The sequence below is a fragment of the Stegodyphus dumicola genome, chromosome 1, assembly GCF_044657685.1.
Source record: "Stegodyphus dumicola isolate Sdum_Otavi_A_Nest chromosome 1, ASM4465768v1".
Lineage (NCBI taxonomy): Eukaryota > Metazoa > Arthropoda > Arachnida > Araneae > Eresidae > Stegodyphus > Stegodyphus dumicola.
The window spans coordinates 105186030-105210557 of record NC_140768.1 but is presented as its reverse complement, the minus strand read 5'-3'; the positions used below and the strand labels follow the sequence as shown (position 1 = coordinate 105210557).

The 24528-nt window shown below is 32.8% G+C and overlaps 1 protein-coding gene across 6 annotated transcripts in view; it reads left to right on the top strand.

Annotated features, from left to right (window-relative positions):
* Positions 1-24528, top strand: part of LOC118202431 (citron Rho-interacting kinase-like) — a 284352-nt gene that overhangs the window by 70257 nt on the left and 189567 nt on the right. For all 6 annotated transcript variants that reach the window (XM_085818648.1, XM_085818656.1, XM_085818639.1 and 3 more), the window contains 2 exons: positions 2759-2883; positions 21253-21418. In XM_085818648.1, coding sequence (XP_085674774.1) covers positions 2759-2883; positions 21253-21418 — 291 coding nt within the window. The remainder of the gene's footprint in view (positions 1-2758; positions 2884-21252; positions 21419-24528) is intronic.

Here is a 24528-nt window from a genome sequence, read left to right as displayed (position 1 = left end):
GGAAGTCATTTCAGAGTAATATTTAGTAACTGATACTTTCGAATAAAATTTAAAAGCACTAGTATCTGAAAACAAATATGAACCACTGTATGTTTTTTCATTTTATAATATTTAAGTTGTACAGAAGTGAATGACAGAAATGCTGCCATAGAGCAGAATACAATTTATTAACAAAAAACTGATAGTACGTCAGTTAGAAATAATCCCCGTCCCTGTCAATACACTTCTGCCATCTGGCTGGGAGGTCCGAAGGACTTTGGTAAACCAGTCTGTGGGGTGTTGGTGCACCATCTATGGACAATTCGGCAGAAGATTCAACATGTTGGCCCCTGACTGCATCTTTCATGTTGTCAAGCAAGGCATAGTGTGAGGTCTTGGTTTCAGGTCCGAGGTCCACTCACTTTTCACACACATTTGTCATCTCCAGAGCACCACGCACAATTGCCTCCAATGTTTCTTGCGCAAGTCTTGTCTCTTCCTGCATCTTGTTGAACGTTATGTGCCTGTTCGCCATGGTCGAATCCGACACAGCTGCCACATTTGCTGCTGTATGCGATGTTGCTGGTCGTCCTGTGCTGACACCTGTGGCTGTAATCTCCACTCCACTGCAGAACTTGGTCAACCAACGGGATATGATATGCCTTGAGGGTGCTTTGTTCCTGTACACCGACACCATGCAATGATGGATCTCACTACCCTGTATCCCTTCCTTCCATAGGAATCAGGCTGTCCAACACTGACTGTGACAGTCACCTTCTATCATTGCTGTCGACTCTCTCAATGATGACACGATGGCGAAAGGGATGGACACTGATTTATACCATTCGCTTGTGGCCAGCTTCATCTATGCATTCTGAGTAGCTCATGCATCCTTGTGTCTATTTAACTTGTTTTCCCTTCGCATAGTGTAATAGTTTCGTTGTGAGAGCCATTGAATCAATCATTTCTGTACGATCCAAGTAATTATTCTAGGTGGTTGATAGTGTAAACAGCTGGTTTAATTAAATAAAAGTAGCAATCAGTTCATTTCGAATTTCCACTAGAATGATCTGCACTTGTTAGGCTGAATTTCTGTTAAGTTTCATGGTCAGAGGGAAAGTGCAATAAGTACAATAACAGCATTCAACTAACCAGAAAACTCAAGAAACCAGAATATTTAAAAATTTTAGTAGTCTTTTCCTTTTAAGAAAAGCAAATAAGCTAAACCAGCACAAAGTGCATATAGAACTATGACTTGAAACAACAGGAAAAAAAAACTGTGATTAGTAACGGGTATAATTATTATGCTATATCCATAACTTGCATTTCTTGGCAATCTAACTAAATAAAGAGTGATTTGTTTTTCCAGACTTCTGCCACAATGACTAGTGCAAGTTTGATAGGATCTCTGCAATTTTTGTGAGGAGATTTCTAATCAAATTAGATGTTTTACTTTCATATATTTAAAGCCTTCAAAAAGGTATCAGTTTTTATGTCAGAAACGCACCCCTCTTGATTTTTTTTAATATAGGCTTTTGATATTCAAGCTGATAACAAATAAGATGACTGTTTTTATAATTTTAGACTGGAAAGTTCTTTTTCCATTCATTTAGCTTTTCTAGCATGAATTGCATTTTTTTATTCATTCAAGAATTAGGAATTTTCACTTGTCCAGCATGCATGTGTTTTATTATGCAGTGTTTTTTTAGCTTTCTGGATAGTTCAGCTTATTGAGCTTGTAATGTTTTTTTTACTATTCCAGCTACTTTAAATGTGTTAATGTGTTTTTAATGGAGAAGATTGCGATGGCTGTATTGCAGGTGGCAGTCAGCACAGTACAAAGTCTGAAATCCAGATAACCAGCATAAATATAAATGAAATAGAATACAATATTACCCACCCTAGCTCACAAAGTCTAGTAATGGAGAATATAACAACAAATGAAAGCAGGTGGGCTGTTAATAATTTTTCTCCAGACTGAGATTTCTGCATATCATTTTTAAATGCCTACTGGCTAGGGAGTTACACCATGACCAGTAACAATGCATTGGTAAACATTATATTAATGGTGACCTTCTAGTCGAGGTCCTAAAGCCAGCATTAAACATTTTGCTGCCCAGTGCCAATCTGTGTGGGTCCTAAATTCTGCTGCTCAGCACCTCCTAAAATCTGCTGCCCAATGCCTCTACTAAAAATATTCTGTCATTCCTAAATTTTGCGGCATGGTGCTCCTCTAAATTCTAAAATTTGTGCCTTCCCTAAATCCGACACTCGGTGCTCCTATACTGTTTACATCTGCTGTTGTGCCAGTTCTGTAGAGGGTTAGCATTTTCCTGTCTCACCTAAACAGCCTCTAAGTAAGCCTTAGTTTCCATTTCTACATATTATCTTACTAGATTTAAATTGTTGATCTAAAATTCAGAAATTTCCAAAATCTTTTGAACAACTGAAGCACGAAAGATTCCAGATCTCGGACTTTGTACTGTGCTGTCACTTACAGTTCATTTCTTAAAAATAAACTACATATTTTTCACATAAAGAGATTTAAATGCAATAAGGCTCTCTTCAAACAGGAAATGCGAGTTCATTGTTATAATTTCCAAAGATTCTGTAGCTTTGGGTAATTTCTTTAATAGCTTTAAATTTACTAATGTAATCATTTCCCTTCCCAAAATGTGATGGTGTGTATGTATTATGTATCTTGACAAAAAACTTGCAAAGTTACTTCTATCACATTAATGTGAGCCACAGAAGACTGAAATTTATTATTTTTGTTTAGCAAGTAAAACAGCTGCTCAGTTATGAACGTGAGCACAGGGTACTCATTGAACAAAAAGGAGTTCAGCTTGTTCGCTGCATGAAAACCAAGCACAGGCAGGATGCTCTACGCTTAAAAATGAGAAGGTAATTATTTCATCTATTAAATAAATGTTGCATAGATAGTTTATTTTAATTTAAAAATTGTTTGTGTGGTCTCACATTTTTTTAAAAAATTATATAATGCAGTATGTGATTTATTATGCAGTGTTATTGGTAATGAAACCACTCCTAATCTTCACTGACTGATGGCATGATTCAGTATAGTCTTGAGATTTTAGTATGTCATTGTATCACTTAAAACAGTGCTTACAGGGGTTTCTGCAAGTAAAAATTATGGGTATGAGCTGAGCTGCAGCAAGTTGTTTAAACTATTTCAAATGGAAGAGAGAGTAGTAGTAGCAGTTGGCTGATATGCATGTGTACAGACGGTGTTTGCTCATTTTTATAACAATTTTGATTTTGTCCATGAATTTAAATATTAATTTTAAAATACAAACATAATGGCATCAAATTGGAATATGGTTTAATTATCGTCTTCAGCATTAAAAATATTCTTTTCTTTAAAATGTTGCTGAAAAATAAATGGATCGAAGGCTATATTTTTGCTCTGTCAAAGAGAAATACTCTTATTCAGTTATTAAAAATAGGAAGTGAAAAGCATGGTTTTAATATTTCTACATGCAAAATAAGTGACATAATTAATATGAAAGGAAAGAAAGGTCAAAGTTTACATCTAACTTGGAAAAAGGAAAAAAAAAAAAAAAAAAAAAAAATGCATACCCAACAAAGGTACGTATAGCTCTTATTAAATCTAAAATCGCATCTCGTGTTTTAAAGGAAAATCCAGCCCCCTAAAAAGCTATTGCGAAATCTTTTAGTATCTCTGTAGGAACTGTGAACAAAATTATAAAATCTGATTTAAAGCTAATATATATATATATATATATATATATTGCCTAATGCTGAAACATGTTATTTCTCAGCATAAGATTGTGCAGATTTGCTGTATGAAAATTATTTGGCAGGTGAAAAATGGAAATGCAGTGAAACCTGGTTACAACAATATTTTAGGGACCAAATAAATATATTGTTGTAGAGAGGCATATTGTTATATCGAGGGCCCACATATTTTGAGCATTTAATAAGATTTTTTTTTTTTTATTATTAGTTTAAGGTGCATAACATACTACTTTTAAGTCTATATTTAGAAGAAATTAATATGTAAAATACTATTAGTAGTGGTTTAAATACTAAAAAAAAAAAAAATAAATAAATAAGAATAGAAATAGAGAATTCACAGATTGAAGAGCTTCCTGGGATGACAATAAGGACTGCGATGGACCTGTATTATTATCATCATCATCAATATCATCATCATCTTCATCATTGTTTCCTATCTCATCAGTAATTTCATAGAGAATATCTTCATCAGTAACTCCTGCGAAAACCATAAGATCATCATCTGCTGTTAAATAGTCTTCTATACTAATTCCAAACTTTTTACCGCTTGTTTCCTCAAGTTGGGATACGGATTTTTTTGATGTGCAAAACACATTCTTGATCATCTGAGAGATCATTGTCTATGGAATTTTCATCATTATCAGATTTCTTATCTTCCATAACACAAAGACCGGCCTTTGTCCAGCAATTCCGAATGGTTTTTTTCTGTTATTTCCCACCAACTTCCAGCAATGTTGTCACACGCTTCCTTGACATTTACAGCTTTGAAAGGGTCTTCTACTTTATTTTCAAAGTTTACAAGTATGGAGTCCACCAACCGTTTTCTGTAATATCCTTTGAAGCACTTAATTATGCCCATATCAAGAGGCTGTAAAATTGAAGTGCAATTGGCAGGGAAAAAAGCGATTTCGATATTTTGTAGCTTTGGAAATGACGTGTGAGTTATCTATCAACAAAACAATTTTTTTCTTTCTCTTCTTCATTTCATTGTCTAACTTCTGTAACCATTCGGAAAAAGATTTAGACATCATCCAAGCCTTCTTATTTGCTTTATACTCCACGGGAAGACTTTTCACGTTCTTAAAGCACCTTGGCTTCAATGATTTACCAATGACGAGAGGTTGTATTCTATGCGTTCCTGTGCTATTTGTACACAGAAGAACAAAAGTCTCTGCTTTGATTTCTTCCCTCCATAACACTTTTCACCCTTGAATGCCAATGTTCGATCGGGTAGGAGTTGGAAAAACAGCCCAGCTTCATCTGCATTATAAATGTCTTCTGGAGCATACTTTTCTAAGATTTCTTTCATCTTGTTTTGCCACTATTCATTTGCGTCGTTTATCGGGGCTGACTTTTTCTATCCCTGAACTTCTTGGAAAGTTATTCCATGACGATCTCGAAAACGCATTAACCAACCATTGCTAGCTTTGAAAGTTTCTTTCCCTAGCATTGCTGTAAATTTCCGTGCTTTTGCACATAAAAAAAGTCCATTTATTGGGACATTTGTTGCTCTCATCTCTTGAAACCATTTTAAAACAGCAGCATCAATGTTTTCATTTGTCGCAACTTTCAGTCGTTTTCGCTCTGGGTTAATTTCATTTGAAGTTACAGCATCTTCGATTTGCTTTCTCTTCTTTAGGAACGTTGCAACTGTAGATTGCGATAATCCATGTTTCTTAGCCACATCAATCTGCTTCATTCCCTCATCAATATCATTGATAATGTTCAGTTTATCTCGAAAAGATAGTTGCTTTCGCCCTGCCATCTTAGGGAACAATATCGCGTGAAAGAAAGAAAAGTTTAAACCAAATGTTTCGCGTAGAACTCAAAATCGTTAAAGACTATAAAACAACCTTTGAACTCACTTTTCAGTACGTCACTTAACAACACCCCGCCTCCATCTCCCCCTGTTCCTCTAACAAAGGGCACTTGTTCTGTGACAAGGTGACCAGACAGGTCTAGATGTCCTTAAACCTTATCAGAATTCCAAAGTTTACTGGGAAATGAGACTAGGCATACATTTACACTTCACCCACCTCACCCACCTCACCCACTCCAATTCCCAAAAGGGTGGTCTTCCTCTGTTTTGAAATCTGAACAATAGCTATTTATTCAGGGATAAGTTGAATATCCACAATGAGTCTTAATAGACGGAAAAAATATCAAAAGAAAACGAAAAAAAAAAAAAAAAAAAAAAAAGCATTTGGAAATCAAAATATTATTATAAAGGCAGAAAATAATACTGAAATTTAGATTGAAAAAATCGTTTTACAGAGGTTTATTGTTCTAGAGAATATAGCAATGTTGAGGGGAGATTAACATTAGTTTATATGCAAAATCACCGGGACCACAAAACATTATTGTAGTAGAGGGAGTTATTGTTGTATCGGGTATCGTTGTAGCGAGAGTTTACTGTATATACAGTCAAAAGTTGTTAATCCGGACTCGTCGGGACTTCGGTGATTCCGGATTATAGATCATCAGTTTAAATCTCGTAAAATGACATGCAGAAATTATAAAATTAAAAATATGAAACCGTAATTTATGAAATAAAGAGCAATTATGATCTAAAGGGTATAAAAATTTATCAAAAAAAAAAAAAAAAAAAAAAAGCTTAATATTTATTTACTTTGTTAAACATTTCTTTCAACGCGCATGCGTAAAGCATGCATTGCGCGTAGTCGAAATTAAAAAATTGCAACCAGAAAACTATTTGATTTGTATTCGTGATATTTATAATGACGAGGAATTTGATTTTAATCATATCAAAGGCGGAGTACAACGAGATGAAATACTACATTATAAGCCGAATAAAATAAAAACATCTGCCCTGAAGATGAGGATAGTGCTTGCAGATGAACTTCCAGTTCATTGCGTGCTGCAGCGTTCCCACCCTGATGCAAAAACAAAGTTTAAAGTTGTAAAAATTAAACATTTAGCAGCAGTAGCAATAGAAGCTCCCTAAAGTTATGTGCTGTGCAGACATTGAGAACAAAAAAAGGTTTTAAACTTAACTAATTTATTAACAATATATATAAATAAAAACACAATGAATAAATTTAAACAATATCACTTTAAAGAATGTTACACTATTAAATAATATTTTACCTGATCCAAGTACTGGCATTCAATACGCGAAAAACATATCACTAAACAGAAATTATGCGGTTCTTCATGTTCAAGAAGGCACCTGAAAAATTAAAATTAAATCCTTGAAAGCACGTGAAACCGGCAAAACGCTGCTCACTATAGTTAAACACGGGGAATCACAGCTTAGAAAAACATCGCCGCTAACTTGTATTAAATGCCACCTTCATGAAGAACATGCATGCTGCCTATGGCAGTCGCTCACATCATATCCTCTTTTGAGAATCCAGGAAAAGTCATCTTGTAGACTGGAACTACGGTACTTATCACCGGACTGTACGCATCGCAATATCGTCTTCCAATGGGGGCTGGAAACTGCACACCAAGGAGGAAAGAAACAGGAACTATAAGGAATGAGCCAGAGCGATGCGAGATACTTATACCTGAAGTAGACATGACGTCATCTCACGGCAACCAATCAGCTATTGGCACGATTCGGCTTTCCAGATGACGTAACATCAAGTTTCGTTTTTCCATCTTAATTAGGCTGAAACAGTCCGTTCTTAATACAAACAGTGGCAGTGAAAAACGAAGTAGAAGTAACTACTATATCCCTTTAAAATAAGAACTAAACTAGATAAATATTTCAAGGAGGAGAGATGATGCAGAAAAAGGGTTAAAATAGGCCATATTTTCCAACACCCCCCCCCCCCCCCAGCGCAGAGCAGCGTGAAATTGATAAACAGATTTCAGAATGGTTAGAGAAACAAAGGAGCCTTTCTCCATTTTTTGCAGCAATTCCACTTTTTGTTTGATGGACATCGAAATATGCTTTCGCTTTGTAGATCCCTTGGCGGCTCCAGAATCGGAAATTCTTTTTGACATAATCGAAAGTTCAAGCTTACTATTATAAAATTGCTCTAACAGTCTTCAAAAAATAATAAGCCGGATCCAATTAGAAGATTAAGGAACAACGCAATCTGCAACATTAACTGAAATAGATAATTAGATAATTTTAGCTTAACTTATACCGTCCATTATACATTAAACGTGCATTCGTAAATGTATTTTGCGCATGCGCACATGCATATTCGCAGTCATAAAGGTCTTACGCATGTGTCAACGCGACACATGCGCAGAAAGTTTGTAGCTTTGATGTCGGGATTATAGATCATTCCGGATTATGGGTGTCCGAATTAACGACTTTTGACTTTAGTTACAATTGGTGACGTTTGGTTATACTTATCTGATTGTAATAGAAAAAGATAAGTTTACTACCAGAAAAGAGGAGAAAGAGACTTAATATGTTGGTTCAAAGAAAACAAGGAAAGTTTTTCTAAAGGTTTTATGGCTATTACTGGATTTTAAATCTACTGCTCTGTTTTTTGAAAAAATAAGAAATGAAAGTGGAATTGAAGCCATTCCTTTTAAATGCATCTCACCCAAGTTCCCTGATGTGTCTCATATGGATTAGTGTTCATCTGGACTTTTAAAGCAAGTACTTCATAAGAGGCATTCCAAATTCTTTCCCGATCCGGCTCGACCCGGGGAATCCCCTCGTCAGATCGCTCAGTGTTCTTTGATCTACATGTTTGTGCACTTATAAGTTGTTTTTTACAGTTAACATGAAAATAATTATTTCATGATGCCTCCCAAGAAGATTATTGCCTCAGATAGTGCTGCAAAGAAAAAGAGGAAAGCCATGGCCGTCGAAATTAAGAAAGAAATCTTATATAAGCATGGTGTAAGAGTGATGGAATTAGCGAAGACTTACGGCCATTCGATATCAATGATCTACACCAGCATGGTCCAACCCACGGGCCGCATGCAGCCCTCTTATTCAATTTGTTGGCACTCACCCTTCTTTACTGGGAAAATAAATAAATAAATAAATAAATTAGTTAAACATTTGGAAAAACAAAAGACCCTTCTTACTTCTTTAAATAATAAATATAATGATTAAATAACAAAAATTATAAGGCTCAGATAATGAAAACCATTGTAAATATTGTAAATATAATAAGGGGAGGTAAAGCTCAGAGACACAGAGCATTTATTGCATTTGTGGACAATTTGGATGCTGAGTTTGGTGACATTTCATTCTACTGTCAAGCACGTTGGCTAAGTGCTGGAAATTGTCTGCAACAGTTTTTTGGATTGAGGAATAAAGTTCTTGCTTTCCTCAAAAAAGAAAACACTGGGCATGAGTATCAAGAAAAATTGTAAGAAATCCAGTTTTTAAATAATCTTGCTTTTCTGACAGATTTAACAACCCATCTAAATGCTTTACACTTGAAATTACAAGGCAGAAAACAAAATATATCCCAGCTTTTTGACATATTGAAGACTTTCGCAAAAAACTGAATGTAATGCAAATTGCATTGAATGCAAATAATACGGCACATTTCCCATTTTGTCAGCAGCTGAAAGAAGAAAATGACACAAATTTTAGTATGTTTCATGAAATAATTACTGATATCAAGAAAGAGTTCCAGGATTTTGATTCCCTAAAAACAAAACTTTCATTATTAAGCAACCCCATGAAGATTGATGTAAGTGAAGGGCCTTGCGACCTTCAAATAGAAGTTTGTGATCTTCAGGCAGATCCATTCTACCAGCCTAAAAAGGTTGATGCCACTCAACATTTCTGGAAACTGATTTTTAAAGACCGTTTTCCCAAACTGCATAAATTCTCTTTGAAAATGTTATCACTGTTTGTTAGTACATATGTGTGGGAAAGTGCTTTATCTGCTTGCTCTCAAAAAATTTTAATTAAAAACAAGAAATTGCATTGAAAGTGCTTTGAGCCTGAGACTTTGCCTTACTGAAATTACAGTGGACTTTGATAAACTTGTTTCAAAAAAGCAGTGCCAATCATTATATTAATTTCTGGACTGTAAAATAAAGTGATGTATTACACTAGTGATTTATATGTAATTCATTTTTTTTTTATAATGTCTCTGGCCCTCACTGTCTTGTACTAATGTTTGATTAGCCCTCGGGTAACTAAAGGTTGGACCACACTGATCTACACTATTCTGATGAAGAAGGAAGCAATCAAGAAACTTGATGTTACCTTTACTTCCAAGCACTGTCCGTGGATTAACAAGAAGCAGTTAAAAGGTGATTCGTTGTCAGAGGCTATCATTTACGTTAAGGCTAAGAATCTGTACTTGGATCTTCTCCGAAAACACCAGGTACGTTGACTGAAGATAAGATGACATTTAAGGCAAGCCGTGGATGGTTAAAAATTCTTTTAAAGAAAATCGGTGTACTCAGTGTTGTGTGACGGGGGGGGGGGGTGCTGCGAGCTCTGATACAGCTGCTGCTGATAAATTTTAGCCAGAGGTCCTACAATTTATTACTAGTGAGGGGTTTCTTCCTCAGCAGGTGTTTAATTGTGATGAAACAGGTCTCTTTTTTGGAAGAAAATACCTAAGATTTCCATCATGCAAGAGGAGAAATCTTTCCCTGGCCACTAGCCAATAGAAGAAAGTCTTACCCTCTTGTTTTGCATAGGTGCAAGTGGAGATTGTAAAATCAAGCCGTTGCTCGTCTACCACTCAGAAAATCCACAAGTTTTCAATAGAAGGAAGTTGCATAAAAATAAACTGAGTGTGATGTGGCGGACCAATTGCAAAGCCTGGGTAACATGGCAATTTTTCATCGAGTGGGTCACTAAAGTTTATGGTCCCTCAGTGAGGAAATGCCTTCATGAAAATAAGTTGCCACTCAAGGCTTTGCTCATTCTTGATAATACTCCTGCACATCTTCCAGGGCTTGAAGTTTATTTGCTGGAGGAATTACAGCTCATAAAAGTAAAGTTTCTTCATCCCAACACCACTCCACTTCTCCAGCTTATAGACCAGCAAGTTATTTCCAACTTTAAAAAGTTGTATTTGAAGACCTTGTTTCAAAGGTGTTTTGAACTGACCGAAAATACAAGCCTGATCCTCAGAGAATTTTTGATGGATCACTTCAATATGCTAAATTGTTTAAACCTTATTGATAATGCTTGGGAAGAAGTAAGGACCCTAAATTCAGCATGGAAAAAACTGTGGTCTCAGATTATCCCTGACTTAGGTTTCGATCCTCAACTTGTGGACAACACAGTGCAGCTAGTCGAAGAAATTGTATCGCTGGGGAAAAGTATGGGTCTGTATGTGGATGGTGCTGATCTGGATGAGTTAGTGGAGGAGCATAGTGAAGGACTTACAACGGACCAACTTAAAGAACTTCACAAGGAACAGCTGCAAGAAGTGGTAGAAAAACTTTCGTTAGGGGAGGAGGGAACAAGACACGAGGCCCTCTCTTTCAGTAAAATTAAAGAAGTGTTGGCAAAGTGGGAAGAAGTGAAAACTTTCTTTGAAGAAAATCACCCTAATAAAGCAGTGTGTGGGCACACCTTGAACATGTGTAATGACAATGTAGTGTCACATTTTAGAGGCATCTTAGAAAGAAGCAATTGTTATTAGATAAGATTTTTGTAAAGCAACCTGCGACTAAAAGATTCTGACCCAAAACCTGCTTCCCGTGAGGTAAAATTTCCAGGAAGAGAGAGCCTTCCTAAATCAGAGGGAGATTCTCCTTCCCCCACAGTAACCCGTTTTGTCTTCATCTCCCTAACGCCAGTCAAGACTCTTCATAAAGGTAAACTACGGTTTTTATTTACCGTTGTTATTTATTAGAAAAATTGATTTTTATGTTGATATTTTTAGGGGTGTGGAATGAATTAACTGGATTTTCCATTATTTTCAATGTGGAAGTTTCTTTCTAGATAAGAGAAATTCGCTATACGAGCTCTCAATGCTGAAACAAATTTAACTTATATTTTGAGGTTCCACTGTACATTTGGACTTACATTTACTTTATGACTATCCCCAGGCTAAAGAAAGCTCACTTGTAAAGCATACATACATTTCTTAGTGTCACAAGGCACTATATAACCATACACATACATGTGTACATACACAAACACACACATGCACAGACCATAAAACCAATTTTCTTTTACCATTGTGTTACATGTCAGAATGAGAAAAATTGCTAATTTATCACAATTTGACAAAAAACAAATTGTGATAATACTGCTTCTCAGAACTAGTATTTCTGAATATGCATGGTGTAAAGAAATTTTGAAAAATGTGATTAAGTTAGATGTATGAAATTTAGAAAGTCATGAGACGAAATGTTAATTTATCAAATAGTTATATTAGTTTTATGTTTACCATAAGGGATGGTATGAAAAGGCTGCAGAGTTAATTTAAGGTGAAAAATAATTATGTGTGCCTAATAGACAAATTTACCTTAGATAGTAAGAAATGCATTGCTTTATAGAGCATTAACCATCTTTAAGTCATGATGTAGATTAACCATTCTTAGCCTATAGCTTGCAAACCATAATGTAAAAATCAGTTTTCATGCTCCTAAATGTGTACACAAGAACTTAAAATATAAAATATCAGATGAGGAATCCATGTTGCTGAAGAAATTCTGTTCAATTTTTCACACAGTGATGGAATTCTGTTTTTCCTAGGAACAAGCTATAACTCAGATATCACATAGCAAGAAAAAAAGTAAAAATGGTGCCATGTAGATAAGAATATAAGGTCAAGTTTTGAATACCTGGTCCCTTATGCTGAAAGAATTCTCTTCTCGGATGGAAGAATTTATTCGAAGATGCTAATACAAACTACTTGAAACGACTACTTTAATTTATGTTTTCAATAACAAGTTGCTAGCTTCAAGTAAACAATTTCAAAGTATGTATACAAGTCACAGCCGAAGCCCTTCTGTTTCTGTTCACAGTTCAAGAGAAGGAAAACTGGTTCATCGATGATTTTCACTCACTGAGTAACTTGGATGGCGATTAAAAATATCAATGTAAATTTAGGTTAAAATAACACACCGAACAAATATTAATTTAGAAGTCAAACAACAAAAATCAACATTATATTTGCAAATTTTCACAGGACTAATTTCAATGGTTTCACCGAACCATCATTCTCAGCTGCCAAAGTGCAATCCATTTGCCAACCATCGAAACTAGTCCTGTGAAAATTATTTGCAAGTAAAATGCTGATTTTTGAAGTTTGACTTCTAAATCGATGTGAATGCTTATATTCACCCAGAGTTTGTCAATTACTTATATATTCCTGTCATAATTATGCATGAAAAGTAGTACAAGGATGGACAAATGACTGTGATTTGTCCATCCTTGTACTACTTTTCACTACAAGGAAGTCACAGATTGATGAATCAGTCACTACTACATCATTAACAAAAGTGGCGAGCAAAACTATGTTTCTTTGAATATCATTTCATTCTGTATAGCTATAAACTTAGTCTAGTCTAAAAAAATGATTACGCTTTAGTGATGGCAGAGTTCGAGATGAATACAGGATCATAGATAACTGATAAACGTTTTCTGGCTTGATGAATCTTTCTAGTACATCACACAGATGACAGCCTACATTTTCTACTTAACATAGTATGCTTTTACATTTGAGCATGCTGTTAGGTGACTAAAGCTACAGTGTTTTGCAGCATGCAGTTCATCAATTTCTTCTTCATATCAATAGATCTAGGTAGCTCCAAATGCTCGGTATGTTCCATCAATGACAGTTAATGGGACAATGGATATATCTTTCACACTACAGGTGTTATGGATGAATAAAGGAAATTTCATAGTTTGATGAATGCAGATTCCTGGTGCAACATGTAGATGGTCCAGTGTGCATACTTGAATTACAGTGGAATGGAAGGACCAGTGATGATTTCATGCAAAAGTTTAGAGCTCATTATGGTTCTTGACGACTGTTAAGTGTCTGAACATTGCAGCATACCATACAAGCCATTCGGGTCATCTATATTCTCAACTAAATATAGCTGCCTTACTGTCTTGTTATAGGACCTGATATTAGGCTGTTATGTGTAGATATACCAGACATTCCACTTGACCAGGACAGTCCTGGTTTCATGAAGTGGTCTGTGCATCCTGGTGAGTTTATTATGTTTTATCAGTTACTTGGTAATTTTTTAAAGTGCTGAATATACATTATTAATATCAGTACAATCTAAGAAGAATTTACTGCTTTTCATGACAATTATCTTTCTTACAATGAGCTATGGAAATATGATTTTAGTGGAGCAGAATCTTTCATTTGGGTAAACAACAGTGAATTTAACATGCTCTGAAATTGAAACTTTCGGTAGGGGGAAAAAAGTTTATGAAACTGTCACAAATAATAAAATAGATGTGCACCAACTTTTTGATGAAATAAGGATTGCAAAAGCTTTTTGGTCAGCTAATTATAAAATCTGTAAAAGTGAAAATTGGGAAGAAAAATAGATACAACTTTTCGGTTATTCCAAAGGGGGAAAATTCATTACCTAATCTTGTTGGAATAAGAGAATACATTTTCAGCCTTTTAGACATATCGGCACTAATTGAACGAGTATTAAAGAATATTGTATGGTCTGATGAAAAGTAGAATGGCTGAGTTAACTGTAACAGTTTTGTTAAGCTGCTAAATTAACAGTGAACTAAATTGGAGTGAATTTTTAATGCCAGTAAAGAATTTTTAAAGAATATTCACAGTAGTGACACATACTAATAACTTTCATATTAGTATAACATACTAATAACATACTAATAACTTTAATAATTCACAGTAGTGACACATACTTAACTTAAGTTATTTTTTAACTGATTTATTAAAAATTTCTTCTAACTGATTTTTGTTTTTGCTTTAACAACTTTATTTAGCATTTTCAATCATATGTGTTTATCATAGTAGGTTTTATTTTCTGTTGTGAGTATTTTCCCAAAATTATCCTGGTTTGAGGAGAAAAAGTATTATCATTAGCCTACCTGTAGGTCAATAAGTCATTATACCTTGCAAGAATTGTTGAGAAATTATTTGAATTTTTTGTTTTTGAATGAATTTGTTTTTCATTTAATGCCATAAACCTGATTGAACTTTTGTATAACAATATATAGAAGTGAGTACATGTTGCTTCATTACTGCTGTGAAATATTTAAGAAATGGAATACTTGCTGTTAAGATTATGTTACCAGATACATCAGGTACAATATCTGGCTGTTGCCGAATCATAGAATCGAGATCTATCAATATGGCCCTTATTTTATGAACTGGAGGAAGTCCATTGTCTAAGATGGGTGTTTATAATGTAATGGCTTTTTGGTGTATTTCTTACAATTTAATGATCTTATAAGGTTTATTACTTTTGCAATATCACTTTTGAGTTTTAAAATATTCTGTTTTCCTTTTGCCAATGCTTTCTGTCTTGGGAAGTGAAAAACAAGTAAGTTTTTGAATAGTTGATTATGTAAATAAATTAGGTGTTTAATTAGCAGTAATGGTATGATAATTATCTAATGTACTTACTCTTTCATGTATTCGTGAGTTTTCCACAATTTGCTGGGAGGACCAGATTTCTAGAAAGTTTGTAACCAGCTTGGTTTGTAACCAGTAATAACTTTTTAATGACTTAATCAGGATTTTAAAGTTCTGCTTTGAAAGCAGTTCTGTAAAATTTTATCTTGCTATTCATCTAGATTAAGCTGCCAACACTCGTATCTTTATGATGTATTTGTATAGAGTGGAATGTTACTGGATGCCCTGTATCTATTCCAAGCTCAGTGCTAAGCTTAAGATACAAATTTTTAGTTCCCTTCCCCATAATTTCTATGTTTACTTTCCAAATTTTTCGGAGAGTATGTCACTGTAGACCCATATCTTAACCCATGTAGTTACCCATTTTATCCCATATAGTCAAGTTATCTTAACCCATATAGTCAGGCCTAACCCATATCTTACACATATAGTTACTTATAAAAGTTACCTAATTCATTGTAAAATTAACCCTTTAGCGGTTGAAAGATTAAGGTATTCTTTCTTCCCAAATATTAATTCTCAAGATTAGGTTCCTCATTCAAAAAAGTGTGCTTTAGCTTTGAAGGTACAGGAAATTTCTGGGCGGATGGGGGAAACTATATAAAAGAGAGAGTATCAGCTCTCAGATTAGTTCAGAGTATTGAGAGTAGTCTAAACGAGCATATGCTTATTTACTTAGGAGAGAAAGCTCATGTATGTGATATATGTAAAAAGTCATTTACTCAGAAAAGTAGTTTAAAACAGCATATGGTTACTCACAGTAGAGAAACCTCATGAGTGTGAAGTACATAAGAAATCATTTAGTCTCTTTGTCTATGGCACCATTTCTAGCTGTAATGCATATTCAAAATACAGCAATAAAAATTCCTGAAAAAATTGCCAAGTTCACACTTATTATGCAGGAAATTATCTTGTACTCCTCCTGCCATCTACATTAAGTAAAATCGATTAATTTTGAAGTTCAATCTATTCATAAAGTTAAAAATCTTTGGATTATTTTGAAAAATGAGCCCACCTTCATCTGTGAATATCGAAACAAAATTCTAATTCGGGAGTGGGACTCATTTGTTACCACCAAAGAGAAACTTGTAATGTGAGCTGTGTACATTTGTGGACACTGTAGTGCATAACTAAAGTGCAATCTGAGTTTGTCATTGATGACCTTCAAAAGGTTAAAATTTAGTAAGAAGTAAGCTGCTCAAATGATAGTAGGCAGGTCTAAAAGAATTCTTTGAAAAACAAAGAAATATATTAAAATGAAAATTATCACTATAATCTGAAGTATAAAATGCTAAAGGAACTTGTACCTATTGAAGGCCTTATATTAATGAAAGAAATAACATTTTCAAATGTTTATAATGTAATTCTGAACTAAGTTTTTAAAGCAAAACGGAGTGGTAGCATGTAGTTTTTATGGTTTTTCTCGTGTGCGATAAATACTATTTAAATTACCATCTATAAATGCTACTCCTTCTGTTGCCTATCCAAACTGATAAATAGTGTGCATTTCTGTGTATTGTGATTTCTGACTTTTAATCATCACATGTGTAGTTTGTTACTGATTTGAACTGAGTTTTAATATAAATTTGTATACTATCATACATGGATTAGCACAATTTGGCTGTATATTATCATACATGGATTATTAAAATTCGATTGTATACTATTATATATGAGTTATTAAAATTTGGCTGTTCAGTAGTTCTAGTACCATCTGATTTATGAAAAATGGCTTTTTTCTTTTGATTCAGGAGTATGTCAAAGAATCATTTGTGACTAGAGTCACTACCAAAATTTAACCTCAAAATATATTAAAGGGGGAACTATTTCTGTTCTGGCTAACCATAAATCTTCTAAAATATTAAAAAAAGTTGAAATTTTTTTTGATTTTGACAAATTTCAAAATCATATTGTGTTTTAATGAGGGTAATCATAGCTGCTGTGAGTGGCATTTCAGAACTCTGACAGGCACTGAGAAACATTTTAAATAAAAATTATTTCTTTTCAAATTGCTTATACAAATTAATACAAAATTCATTATTTAAATTCAAAACATTAAGTACAGAATAGTAATTTGTATTCAAAATATTTCTTTTAAAGCTTTAGCATAAATAACACAATAAAAGTATTAACAGAAATTTATAAAATGTTGTCATAAAATTTAGAATATTTAATTAAATATTAATATATTTTATACCAGAACCATATTATAAATTGTTTTATAATCTGAATCACTTATTATAAATTAAATTTAAGTCACTTTGAAATTCTTTTGAAACAGCATATCTGCATAATGCGAAACCATCCCAATGCTTCTAGTTTTCTTGCAAAAACGTTTTCATACTTCAAATTTGGAAGCTATAAAAGAAATTATGAGAATATTTTTAACACATTTCTAAAGCTGTTGCCAAACTCAGTGGAAAGTACAGTACAGTATGTGCCACTAAATTGTGATTACGTTTGTCCACGCATGTTTTGACAACATCAAATGATGAAGAAAGAATATTCGCCAAAAAGATAATAGAATTTAACTAATTTAATGTAACTAGAAATGTATAAACAGGTACTTTTATAAGGTATTTCTCCTGCCTTCTTAGCATGCCTTTGTTGCGTAGTAGTCAGCACAGTTGGCGCATATTTGAGAAGTCCATAGTTCAAGTTTTGGCAAAGGCATTGCTCATTTTTCATCTCTCCTGCTTTCAGAAACCACTTAATGTCTGTTGCATGTTCAAATCGCATTTTAATTAGGTTCCTCTCTCTTCATTTATGTTCATAAAGTTTCTGAAAATTGTACCCCTAAATTTTGTTCTCCTTGGCAGAGAACTTGCTTGAATTGTTTTGGATTGCAAACCGTTAATTTGAAGACATTATAATGTTGTCATTGCTGTTATTCCACGTGCTCTTTTTCCTTCTGTATTTTACACGAACAGTTTTGTTGTATTCTGATGATATGGGATTGTTAATTCTTCCATTGCTTCATCATAAATAACCTTTTTATTTCCCATCAACCTATATACATAAATAAGGGGTGTAATGTTTTTGGTCCAAAAAAAACTGATGGTGAATAATAAGAACTTAGGGTCCCTACAACGCGTTTTGACTATTTTTTACAATCACGTCTGTCTGCTAGTGACCTTTTTTTTTTTTTTTTTTTTTTGTCCACATAATTTTTATATCAAACTTCCAAAAAGCTAAGAGTCCACCAGCGGCCAAGTGGTAAAATCGCTGAACACTGGTGGTTAAGTCTGTGGTTCGAATCCTGCGAATGAGCTGGCTGCATGGGCGTTTTGTGGTTTTTCCCATGTGTAACGTATATACAAATTAGTTCTCCCCCACAAACGCATCCTGTCCCTTAAACAGATAGCCCTCAAGGCTTTACTGTAATCACATACACCAAATTAAGTCATAAAGCTAAGCTTCCGTAATTAAGCTTTTGAAATTCATGCAAAGATTTGATATGATTTTTGGCAAAACTGGACGACCAGAATTAGTGCTTTGCTTGACCAATAGCCCATAACAGTTTTTAATGGAAAGCTATATTAAAATGTAATCCAAAATTTTTTTATTTTAGTATTTAAAACTTTTATATCAATGGGAACAGCAAACTGGAAGTAATAGTTTACTTGAAGTTATGAACATATTTTCATTAAAAATTACATTATGAGATATCCAAAACTTCTCAAATTCGCTATTTAAAATAAGGTACCTGACTGAGAATAACATACTGCATTTATAAGCATTAAATGTATTCTTAGACTAAAGCACAATGAGAATAAACTCATTATGAAGAAGAGCTCTCATTATGAACGAATTAAATGCATTAGCCTCTATCCTCAGTTTTGTGTTTACTTCACTTTTGTGTTGAATCACTTCTCAAGTAAAAGAATTCTGCTACCAAATGTTATTCTGTCTTATTTTTAAAGAAATAATGTAGCAAATGTAAAAATAAATGTATGGTGACACTTTATCGAGAGTTCTAAAGATATGACGCTTTTAAACATTTTGTAGTTGCTAAGATATTGATCTGTGAATCCGAAGCATTATATGATGTGAGGATATACCATGATTGATGTGATATTTTCATATTAAAGCATGAAAAGGGATGGTGTACATGAGCATGTGTATAGCACTGTCCATTGCATGGGATAACAGAGTAATAAAAAAGGAGTTGCATTTATAATTAACATTGAGCCATAAAGTTTATAAATAAATTAGATTTTATTTACAAACAATCAATGGAGGTGACTGAAAGCTTATTGCTCAATAGTTTACTAAAAGCTCATTGCTATTGGATTCCTGAGGGTCATGTCAAATATTATTTTTAAATGAAAGGTGGCAATTAGCAATCTGGCAAATCCTTTCTCAGTTAATCCAAAGCCTACTGTACTTATATTAGGGCATTCATGTATGACTTCAATGAATGCAGTAATTGGGAGAGATACCCTTACATACTTGTGAAACTTCTGTTTTATCAAAGTAATCCACTTGAACTGTATTGGAAAGCATGTTGTTTCCTGAAGTTCTGGAAGCAGTTTTTTACTTGTTTAGAGAAGGTATTTGAAGGGATATGTATATTCATTCCTGAAATAAGGTGATGATGCTTTGGTTGGCTGGGAAATACTGAGGGCTGAATCTCAACTATAGCAGGAATGTGGCAGCATTTCCCACCTTCTTATAATACAACACATGCTGTTTTTCATACTGTTTGCAAAGCCTAGTAAAAATGTTTGTGTATGTTATGAACACTTTTTTATGAGGTATTTCCTGCAGTACTTATGCATTAATATAACCATCTTGGTGCAGTTCGATGTTTTTTTTTTTTTTTTTTTTTTTTTTTTTTTTTTTTTTTTTGGCAGATGAATTAGTTAAAAGTTACATATCAAATACAAGTAGCGGTTTCTACAATTTTTTTTATGGAAAGATTCCTAAATTTTTGCTATTTATCAAAAGTTGGCAAATATTATCAACATACAAAAAGAAAACATGCCTTCAATATACATTTGAGAAACATTGAAGTGCATTAAAGCATACATTTAAAATGCAAATTTTTATTATTAAATAAGGCTTATGTGGCACATTAAAAATAAAGCATTTATGTTTATTTCCAAATCTTTTCATATATTTTTTGTGTTGTTCTTCTCCAAGTACACATCGATCTGTTTTCACTTCAAAATTTCAGACTTTTTATTATGCAAACCTCAGCAATATCCGTCCATAGCTAGAAAATTCCGCGAGCAATTTTAAAATTAAGGCAACAAATATCAAGATTTATTTATGAAATGAGTTTAAACTTGGAATACAATAAAAGGAATGCAAAGGAAAATGGCAACATTGTTTAACTGAATTATTGTTATCAGTCTGGTTGCCTGAAGAATGGTTATGCACATGTTGCCAGAGTTTGGCTCATACTGACAATTTGGCAGCTTCTAAGGTGGTTGCAATAGTACACAAGTACCTTCTTTCTTGCTGAAGACTCACAAGCACCACATATAACAAGATTCAGCTTGCACGATGTTGTAACATATACTAGTCAGGATATCCAAGATCATTTATGTTATCTCAATAATCAACAAGCAAAAAATCCAGCAATTTTATGACACAAGTCTTGTATTTTTTCTGGTGATGATGATGAGGTCATATAGAATGTGGTAACTAAAATTGGTAATATTCTTCTATGGTTCAATAAATATATTTTTCACAAATTTTCTGATAAATGTTTCTTAAACTGGGGTTAGTAGGATAAAAAATTTCATTGTAATACACAAATGTTAAAAAAGTAAGCTATTGTAATTCATATTTCCTGAATTTAAATTATTGATTTTAATATTTCCTAATTGCTGTAACATATTCTTTTATATTTTTTCTTTTTCCATGTTTGTGTAAAAAATAGTATAGAAATAACTATCTTGAAATGATTGATAGAAATTTAATTTCTGTACATTTTTAATTTGTAAAGTTTTAATTTCTGTTCTTTTCTTTATTTAAGTCAAGAATTTAACAAAGATAATGATGAAGAAAAACTCAGCCTTCAAGAGCAACTCGAAGATGCACATGCAAAAATAGATGAATTTTTGATGGAAAAAGTTGAATTGATAGAAAGTTTGCAAGACACAAAGTTCATACTTTTGGAATGCCAAAAGAAGTTGCATGAGGTTGGTAATGTGATGGAATATTCCATTCTGCATATTATAACTTTTAACATTTCTTTATTAATTTTTCTAGCTAAGGATTTTGCTTTTTCTAGTTTTCAAAATATTTAATTTTGTAAGACCTCTATAATCATTGCTAAATTATTGTTTCGTTTGACTGATTAATTTTCATTTATTTATACAATGACATTTATTTGTTTTTTATTAAGAAATACACAAATTCATAATTTATTAATACCATGAAGTGATATGGAACTTTTCACTTTTTTTTTAAATCTCTCTCAAATAGAATGTTTACTTTTGATTTCATGTTATAAAACAAAATCTAATTTATTTGAAGGTAAGTTTCTTTCCTGTTCTTTTCATGTATTTTCCCCATATCTTTTAAAATCATGCAATAATTATAGCTGCTAGCGCTACTGGTTTTTCATCATCTCTCCTGGTCTCCCAATAGATCTTAGAATGTTCTTATCTTCTGGTTAAGGATTTTATGCCTTTAGTGAATCTGCATGCAATATTTGTAGAATTATCAATAGTTTAAAAGTTGTTTAGGTGTGGCTAAGACTAATTATTTTTACCATGGTGGCCATATTTGTTTACATTTGAAACTTAGCAGAATGGTGGATTTGTTGCCAATCTAGAGAAACTAAGCTTCGCAACAACAAATATAACACCTTCTTTTATTATTGCAAATTAAATCGTGCTTAATCCATGCTGGAATTTATTCGAGGAGATAAGTGTTTTAAGATTTACCTCGTAAATTTTAATATAGATATTTTGAGTTTTTATGTGTTTTTGCCTTATCACGAAGTGAGAACTGAGTTAATTGAATGAGACATACTGAATTGTTTGTGAAAAACTATTTTGTTTGTTTGTTTAATTTCTTTTATACATGGTTTTAGATTTATTATAGTGTTTGAATAGAATATGTGGCAACGATTTGATAATTATTCAGATGGTATAAATTTTGTGCATTCTGAGTTATAAAATGAATGAAATGTAATGTTTTTAAAAGAACCTAGCGCCAGAATGTCACTATGGTGAACAAATATAGTGAATTTTAAAGAGTGCATTTATTCTATTGTGGTTTATGCTCTATCAACAAAGTAGATTCAATTCAATTCAATAAGTTTGAATGAAATGCAAGAAAAAACACATATAATTTAATATTCCATACAAGGAAGTAATGCAGTGTACAAATCAGATATTTTCATTATGCACGACGGGAAAAAGGTGTATCTTTCATTCTTTCAAATAATTTTAAAGTTATAATTAAAGTATTTCTTCAAAAAATTTATAAAAATTACTAAAAAATACAAATTTTGAAAATAAATTAGAAAATAGTTGTGAATTTTATTCAGATTGAACTTAAATTTTGAATTGTAAAAAAGAAATCAAGTAAGTTTAATAAGAAAAAGAGATATTAATACATAATACAATACCAAATTTAACAATTCGTAACAATATATTTTAAAACTGAGGAGCTAAAATTTTGAGAGCTAATTTTTTAAAAAATACTTGTGCATTTTTTTACAAAACTTGACACATTAGCATAATTTGAGTCGTAGAATCGAAATATGGGAAAAAAGTCTGATTTTTATGTCAGAATAGTTATGCTAGAACAATTCTATATGTAAATCTAATATGTGTATCTTCTACTCTTTAACATTTGTTACATTAATTTAGAAATACTCTTTGTAAGTAAATGTATGCATTTACATTATATGCAAAATAAATGTGTGCACAAACACTAAAATTACATATTAAGTGTTCAATAATTTTTTCCCAAATACTGATTCTAGATATAAACATCCTCACAAAGTTTCTTAAAACAAAGTGTAGATTTTAAGAAAGTGAAAATTATGCTTGGGTGGAATGTTCTACGAAACAAAATTTTTAACTTGTTACACAGTTTCCAAAAGTCCTTTGATTTTTTGGAAACAGTTTATAGCCCCTAAAAGTCCTTAATTTCAGCAAATATTGACAAAAGCCCATTAATTTTAGTCATTTGACATTTCTGTCTGCTTTTGGTGACTGCCATTTTGAGTGTGAATTAACATTTCTGGAATATGTTTTGGCGATTCATTGACAAGTATGTATTTGATGGTATTGTTTGAATTTATTCCTACTTCTAATATAAACAGTGGAATACTATTTTTTCGCATGGGGCTATATTACAATCGAAGCATAACCATTTCAAAATTATTTCTTTTTTTTTTTTTTTTGGAAGTTCAAGATATATTACATCAAAAACAACTTTTTCCTTTTGAGATATGAGTGGTGCTAAATTTTTCAACATTTTGACGATTTCAAGATAAGTTTGCATTAAAGGTTTTTATTCGGAAATATGCAAGAGTTTCTAATTTTTTTTTAACACAAGTGTAACAACACTAATAAATACAGTCAAAAGTCGTTAATCCGGACTCATAGGGACTTCGGCAATTCCGGATTATCGATTTTTCCGGATTATAGATCATCAGTTTAAATCTCGTAAGATGGCATGCAGAAATTCTAAAATTAAAAATATGAAACCGTAATTTATGAAATAAAGAACAATTATGATCAAAATTTACAAAAAAAACAAAAAAAAAAAAAAAGAGCTTAATATTTATTTGTTTACTTTATTAAACATTTCTCTCAATGTAAGTTGTTTAAGGTGCTTCATTTTATGTTATAATACTTTCTCTTTAATTCTATAAAAAGACAAAATTTCTTGTTCAGTTACAAAGTTCCGCTGTTCAAGTCCCGTTAATTGCTGTGCCGAGAATACCGACTAACTTGTCAATCGAAATTTTTTCATTTTCACTAACCTCTCTGTCACATTCTTCATGTCTTTATCCATTTTTTGCAGCAATTCCACTTTTTGTTTGTTGAACATCGAAACATACTTTCGTTTTGTAGATCCTTTGGAAGTTCCAGCATCGGAAATTCTATTTGACATAATCGAAAGTTCAAGTTTACTTTTATAAAATTGCTCTTATAGTCTGCAAAAAATAATAAGCCTGATCCAATTCCAAGATTAAGGAACAACGCAATCTGCAACATTAACTGAAATAGATAATTAGATAATTTTAGCTTACACCGTCCGTTATACATTAAACGAGCTGGCGAAA